The following is a 7,500-nucleotide window of genomic DNA, read 5'->3' as shown; positions in this document are numbered from 1 at the left end:
TAGACTCATGACAGAGAATTCTATCAAGGATCGTGCCCACGGCGGGGCTGAGACATAGTCAGGGTGGGGATGGTCCATGCCCTTGATCAGTAGTGTCTCTTTGAGCTCAAAGCGTTTCAGCACTCTGGTTGTCTGAGACAGCCAGGTGTTGTTAGCAAAGAGTTCTTGGTTTTGTGCAAGCCGACGCTGCACTCTCTGTCTTAGCTGCGAGTCCAGTGGGGACTGTAGGACATTTGCAAGGAACTGGGCCGCCATCTGATCAATCCGGGTGTCCAGGGGAAAGAGTTTGGCCTCCAGGAGGAGGTTAGTAACCTTAGCCCACACAGGGGCACCCAGAATAATCCTGGCGGCTTCGTTTTGCATTATGTCGAGTCTTTTCCTGAGTCCAGGTTTTACTGTGATCAGGGCGACGGAGGCGTAGTCCACAATGGGACGGACAGCGTGCACGTAAAAAGATCTTAGTACGCGGTGTCCAGCCCCTAAGCGCCGCCCAGACAGAGCTCTCATGACAGAGAGCCTTGCCTTGGTCCGGTCTAAGAGATGTTTGATCTCGGAGCGGAAGGTGAGGTTCTTATCGATCCATACCCCCAAGTATTGGTAGACGTGTACCCACTCAAGCTCTAGACCTTGGACTCGCAGTCTTTGATCACAGACATCATGCTTCAGCGCCATTGCCTTCGATTTGGCTGCTGAGATCTTAAGCCCGACTCTGCAGCATTCCTCAGTTATTAGGTCCAGACAACGCTGGGCCTTTCTGACTGGATTCACATTTCTTCTCCCAGTGGAGATAATTGCTAGATCATCTGCATATGAAATGATCGTGCACCCCGCTGGGAGTGGAATGTCGAGAATGTTTAACATGAGGATGTTGAACAGGGCCGGGCTAAGGACCCCTCCTTGAGGGGTGCCATTCTCTAGAGGCAAATGCCTGGAAAGGTGACCTTGGAACTTCACTCTGGCAGTTCTGTTCCGAAAGTAATCGCCAATCCAGGCAAGCAGCCTGCCTTTGATTCCCTTGCGGATCAGGATCTCCTGAATGGCTAACGGGTTTGCCAGTTCAAAAGCCTTCTCCAGGTCAAGGAAGACAATGACAGCGCTGCTGCTGCTGACAGTGCTCAGTAAGGTGGCAATGCTGTGGGTAGTGCTCTTGCCCCTTGTGAACCCGTGTAGGTGTTCATGTGGAGGTCCCAGCTTCCATTGGAGCCGATTCAGTACCATTCTCTCTGCTGTCTTTCCTAGACAGCTAAGCAGGGAGATGGGGCGGTACCGTCCTGGCTCCTTTGGTTTGGGGACGGGAATTATATCAGCCCTCTTCCAGCACTGTGGCAGTGAGGAAGTTTCCCAGGACTTGTTGATGAGATGCAGAAGTGCAAGCTCACCTTCATGTCCTAGGTGGGAAATGATGGGGTGGGAGATCCCATCGCTACCCGGGGCTGACCGGGAACTGGACTTGTATGTTCGCCGTAATTCCCTCAGAGAGAACATGGCATCTGTATCATCAGGCTCGACCGCCTTTGCTCTGATGAGGGCATGCCTGCCTGGGAGCAGTTGTTCTTGGCATGCCCTCAGCTCTGCTGGTAGTCCGACGCTACTTGTTCTAGCAGAGAACTCGAGTGCCAGTCTCTCCGCCTCCGACCGCGGGTCATGGTGGGTCTTTTTGGGGGCTGAGCGATTCGTGGCCCGTCTGATACGGTTCCACAATTCTGAAAGGGAGGTTTGGTGGCCAAAGGACTCACACCACTCCAGCCACTTTTCCTGCTTTAACCTCTTAGCAGTTTCCTGAGCATCCCTGAGAGCCTCTCTTAGAAGAGTGTGGTTCTCGGGAGTTCTCTGTCTGCGAAAGTGTCTTCTGCACATATTGATTCTGTGGTTAACCTCCTTAATCTCATCATTGTAGTACCAGGAGTCCTTGAAACACCTGGACCACTGACGAGTTTTGGGGATGGTTTCTGAGGCTGCCTCGTCTATGGCATTTACTAGTCTGGCCTCAAGTATGTCCACATTATCATTAAGTGAGGAGTCACTGGTTCTGAGGCACACGGCCAGAGCCTCCTGGAAGGCTTTCCAGTTGGCTCTTTCCACCTTCCATCGAGGATTGTGCTGGGGCATGGGTGCCGGGCCAGCATCCAAGATGGTGGTGACTATCCCATAATGATCGCTCGTGGCAGTGTTGTCCACAGACCAACTAATTCTCTCGACCAGAGCCGCAGTGACAAAGGTGAGGTCAAGGACCCCCCCGCCAACATGCGTAGGCTCCTGGCTGTTGAGAAGAGCAATCTCTGGGCATGACTCTAGCACCTCGGCTATATGGCAGCCTGCCATATCACGTCTCTGAGTGGGAGCCAGTATAGGGTGGTGGGCATTAAAGTCCCCCCCTATAAGAATTAGCTCATGTGCTGCAGCAGCACAGGCTTCACTGATATCTAAGCCCCTACAGTTTGGCCTACTGTATACATTGTACAGCTTGAGAGGACCCCCGGCCAAATGGATCTCAACAGCAAGGGATTCGACACCTTCTCTGCACTGCCCAGGATCGGCAATCAGGGAGCAGGGGATAGTCGACTTCACAAGGGTAATCAGGCCTCTGGTACCTTGCGTACTCGGTAGCACAAAGGGATGATATCCCGAGAAGCGTACAGATTCCCCTGTTAGCGTCTCTTGGAGCATGACAACATCAATGTTCCGAGATCGCACGATCGCGTGGAGAAGGGCGGCCCTAGGGGAGAAGCTGTTGATGTTCCACTGCAGTATGCTTAACCCAATAACGACGGGTGACACACCCGTGTGACGCGGCAAATAGGGCGCGACGACGGTATGTCACACCGGTGTGACTCACCAGCAAATCGTCAACGACGGGCGTCACACTCGTGTGACGTGTCTGTAAATATTCCAGTTGATGGAGAATGATATACGGGAGTGTTCTAAGGCAAAATATAATCGAAATAAGGTTATTTTATGTCTTTAAAACAAATTTGTTTATTGACACTATGTTTACGCAATTTCTGCCTTTGCCGTGCACCGCCATTGCAACAGCGGGCGGCAGGTAAAGTAAACAGGTAAAAGCAGAGATCTTACCTGAGTTTCCTTGTCACGTATGTGACGTCACAGCGTGTGACGTCACAGCGTGTGACGTCACAGCGTGTGATGTCACAGCATGTGACGTCACATACGTGACGTTTTGTCACGTGAATCGCGCGTCATCATTCACGTGACGTCACGTGCGACCGACATCACGGCATGTGTCGTCATGATGACGTTTTGTCACGTGAGTCACGTGAGTCACGTGACAAAGCGTCACCATTTACGTAAAATCGCGTGAGACCAACGTCACAGGATACAACGTCATTCCATTGACCTGATTGGCCAACTTCCTCCACGTACTTCGATATGACGTTGCCACCGGTCACCTGGCGGGAGATTGGGGCAAACCTCGGGTATAAAAGGAGGTCAACGACCCCCATAGAATCACTCGACATGGCTCCGAAGAGACAGCGCCAAACGCTCCTCCTCCCCTCCTCCTGTTCTGATGATGTTGATGAGCCTCAGCCATCAACATCAGGGTTACGCCGCAGACCTGCCTCCTCTGCCTCGCGAAGACTGACGTCCCCCGACTTTTCCTCTGACGGGGAGAGTAGCGGGGACGAATACGTTCCTCGCAGGGCAGAGGAGGACAGTGATAATAGTACAAGCTCGGAGGACGAGCTGGACTATGTCAGCCAGGCGGACACGACCCTAGACAGTGACGAGCCTTTGTCAACCTTCGCCACCAAAGTGTGGCGTAGGAACGAACCTGGGACTCCTAATTTCGTTTGGCGAAAGAGGGATAACGTCCCGAAAAGGTTCGGGTTTGCTGGTTCTCCTGGGGTCAAGGCAGACCTGGATGAAACCAGCAGCCCCCTTGAGATCTTCCAGTGTTTTTTCACGGACGATCTCCTTCAGCATATCATCCGCGAGACCAATAGGTGAGTTTGTAATTTTTCACTGTTATTGTCTCCTATATTATTACAGTTTGAGTGTATATAACCCGTTTATGGAATTGTTTTACTGACGTTTGCTTTTTGTCTGCTTCTAGGTATGCAGGGATCTCTCCTCCTGTCTCCCCTCATATGAGGAAGTGGACTCCCATGTCCAAGGAGGAGCTGATGGCTTACTTTGGCTTGCGGGTGACCATGGGGTTCCACAAGATCCCGTGCTACCGGGATTTCTGGTCCCACCATCCAACTGTTCGCGTCGAGCTTTTTCCACAGACGATGTCCAGGGATAGGTTTGACCACCTGACAACCCACCTCCATTTCGCGCATCTGGAGGATGGGGAACAGGTTCCCGAGGACCGTCTGTGGAAGCTCCGCCCGGTTATAGACGCCCTCAACACTGCTTTCGTTGAGTCCTTGGTCCCCGAGAAAGACATCGCCATTGACGAGTCTTTGTGGAAGTTCCACGGGAGACTGAGGTTTGTAACCTTCAACAAGAACAAGCGGGCACGGTTCGGGTTGAAGGTTTATAAATTGTCGGCCAGTACTGGCCCGTCCAGCGGTTACACGTCGTGTTTCCGGATTTATACGGGCCAGGATAAGAGCACTGTGCCGGCCTCGACGAAGGCAGTCCTGGACTTGTTGGAGATGAGTAGTAGCATGGGGAAAGGGTACTGTGTCTTTGTAGACAACTGGTACACTTCCCCATCTCTCTTCCACATTCTCCAGTCCCGACGGACTAATGCAGTGGGGACAGTGAGGGTGTCACGTAAGTGGATGCCCCGTGACCTCACTGTGAAAAGGAGGGGCGACGTGGACTATAGGAGCAGCAACACAGGGTTGCTTGCTCTACAGTGGAGGGACCGTAACGTTGTTACGATGCTCTCCACCGTCCACAACGCTCAGGTCGAGGAGGGAGGGAAGCCCCGCGTCGTTGCCGACTACAATGTTGGCATGAAGGGCGTCGACGTTGGGGACCAATTCTCCGCCTCATACTCCACCCCTCGTAAGTCGAGGGTGTGGTATAGGAAGATCTTCTTCTTCCTCTTTGACCTTGCCCTTGTGAACTCCTTCGCCGTGTATCGTACCATGGGGGGTAGGATGCCACAGAAGGAGTTCCGCATGGAGTTGGCGATGCAGATGATCGGTGACACAAGGAGTGTTCACTCGATTTGCAGAGAGGCCGCACGTCCTACACGTGAGGTCCGATCCCGACTTCAGCAGCGAGGGCACTCCATTCAGTCCGTTCCAGACGGCAAGCGTCTTCGCTGCCGCTGGTGCTCCGCCAGGGGCGTACGGAAGGCTACCCGCAGCCGGTGCGCAGACTGTCTTGTCGGTCTGTGCACCTATGGTTGCTTTGAGGCCTGGCACTCTGCAACCTGACTTTCTCTCTCTCTGAACCTCTCCCCTTCTTTTCCTGTATATACATTGTTTTTTTTTCTTATGTTCATCTTTTTTCATATATGTATGTTTTATTTTTATTATGTTTATGTTTTGTGTTCATTCTTTTTTTTTTACATGAATAAATTATTTTTCTTGCACATATATATGTCATTTCCCCTCCTGATACCATGGCAACGATGTTTTTGAGTAAAAGAGTATGCTACAGAAAGATTATGAGCTTACAACATGGGTAGAAGTTGTAATTATCGAAGAAAAAGCTTTCACCTATTTTGCGTATAAGTCTGACTTTAGCTCATGATATTGTGGTAATGATATTCCGCATAGTACAAGATTATACATAAGCAAAGAGTATGAACTCTGGACTCAGAGTTAGAAGCATTATAACATCGATAAAGCTTGTATTGCACCTCACAAAGTCAACTCAATATCGTCTTTCATTCAAATCACGCATTACCTAAAATGCAAAAAAATGGGACGCGCAATCAAAACCGCGGCGAGTAAGGCTCTTATTCCATCCAGTGGGATGCAAGTGACGCGTCACAGTAACCGGCGTCAACACCCAGGCGATATTCCTTACGCCCGGAGTTGGGGGTTGCCAGCTCTCGCCAGGCCCGTCGGCATTGGGTTAAGTTAGTGGCCATAGTGCTTGTCTGCGTTCACTAAGTCATTGACGTCAAGGTATTCGGTCTCTGTGTCCGACGCCCCCGTGTGGGTAACGTCAGACATTTCGGAGTCTGACAACTCCTTGGTGAGTTCCACACTGAGTGTGATTTCCTCACTTGACTCGTCACTGTCGTCAGGACAGGTCGAGTTGGAAGGGCTGGGTCTCCTGGGAGGTGGAGTATTCCTGGTCGCCTTGGCCTTCTTTTTGGGTGGCCTTGGCTTCCTCACCCTTTGGGGTTTGGGCGCAGGCTCTGCCAGTGTGGTCTTGGCCGCAGGTTTGTCGGGGAGACAGGGCTCGCCCTGAGTTGGGGTGGGAGAAGGAGTCTTGCCCTGAGTTGGAGGGGGAGTTGTGGCCTTGGGCCTCATGTCCTTTTCCTTCAGGGCATTGACGGTCTGAGTCATTGCCGTCATGGCTATCTCGACTGCCTTCTCCGTCTCCTCGCTGGTCCTTCCCAATGCCGTCGCAACTGCTGTGACAACTGTCTTCAGCAGGAGCGTCAAGTCCTTCTCTGTGAACAAAGTCGGACTCTCCGCTCTTGGGGTAGCCTTTGAGGTGTTCCCAGACCCCTTCCGGGTCTGTTTCCGACTTGGAACATCCACCAGCGCTGGGAACTCTTTTGTGTTGGAGGCGTCCGGTGCTGGTTTCGCTTTGGGCGGTGCTTCCTTCCTCTTAGGAGGGGGGGGAGCCCTTACCCCTTTGTTCTGCCCCCAGACATACGTGCCTAGAGGGGCGGGAACAAAGTCTGGTCGTTTTGCAACGATCTCTTGCCGCCGAAGAGCCTCTTCCTTTCTGACAGAACATCCGAGGCTCCAGGCGTGGTGTTTTTTATGGCAGTTTGGGCACTTGGCAGTGATGTCTCGCTTGCCATCTTTGTGTGCTTTGAGACACACCTCTGTTCTGTGTGCCTGACTACAGACACCACATTTCGGCTTTGCAGAGCAAGTGGCCTTGTGGTGTCCGTACTTCTGGCACGTGAAGCATCGGAGCGGGTCAGGGACGTATGTCCTGAGTCTGTAAGAGCCCCAATTGCCAAGATCCAAGGACGCAACTGGAGCTCCCTCCAAAGTGACCAGGACTTGTCTGGTTGGGTGCTTCCCTTTCAAAAGTCGAGAAGCGCCCACCACCTTGGAATGTGCAGTGATGACCTCGAGGTCATACATCAGAGGAAAGCCAAGAAGCACCATCTTGGACTTCCTCTCTTCGGGAGTCAGAGCCGACAGGCTCACCTTCCGCCCATCCAGAAGCTTGTCAGTCTTCTGGAGGAAGGTGAGGGTGGCTTGGTCCTTTGGAACGATTATCATGCCATTGTCTCTGGCAATTCTAATCGTCAGACGGCACTGTCTCTGGGTTTCCAGAGCCCGTACCATCTGGTAGGCATTGTCGAATCCTTCCGGTTTAGGAGGAACCCTAAACTGGGGGAACCGACTTGGGGCTGCAGACTCGCCCTCTGAGTCCGAAGCC

General features: G+C 52.3%; 2 protein-coding genes across 2 annotated transcripts in view; one reads left to right on the top strand and one right to left on the bottom strand.

Moving 5' to 3' along the window:
- Positions 1 to 7,500, bottom strand: part of Sou (required for meiotic nuclear division 5 protein souji) — a 24,056-nt gene that overhangs the window by 12,163 nt on the left and 4,393 nt on the right. The gene's annotated exons all lie outside the window — the stretch shown is intronic.
- On the top strand, positions 3,388 to 3,966 carry LOC147471684 (uncharacterized). Its single transcript, XM_086537752.1, has one exon. The coding sequence runs from the start codon at positions 3,388 to 3,390 to the stop codon at positions 3,964 to 3,966; it is 579 nt and encodes a 192-aa protein (XP_086393878.1).

The sequence above is a fragment of the Penaeus japonicus genome, unplaced genomic scaffold, assembly GCF_977035675.1.
Source record: "Penaeus japonicus unplaced genomic scaffold, GWHDUDI00000001_assembly GWHDUDI00000006, whole genome shotgun sequence".
Lineage (NCBI taxonomy): Eukaryota > Metazoa > Arthropoda > Malacostraca > Decapoda > Penaeidae > Penaeus > Penaeus japonicus.
The sequence above is the reverse complement of the archived record's forward strand: the minus strand, read 5'-3'. Positions and strand labels throughout refer to the sequence as shown.

Coding starts and splice junctions, on each gene's coding strand:
- LOC147471684 (XM_086537752.1), top strand. CDS start 3,388: ATGACGTTGCCACCGGTCACCTGGCGGGAGATTGGGGCAAACCTCGGG.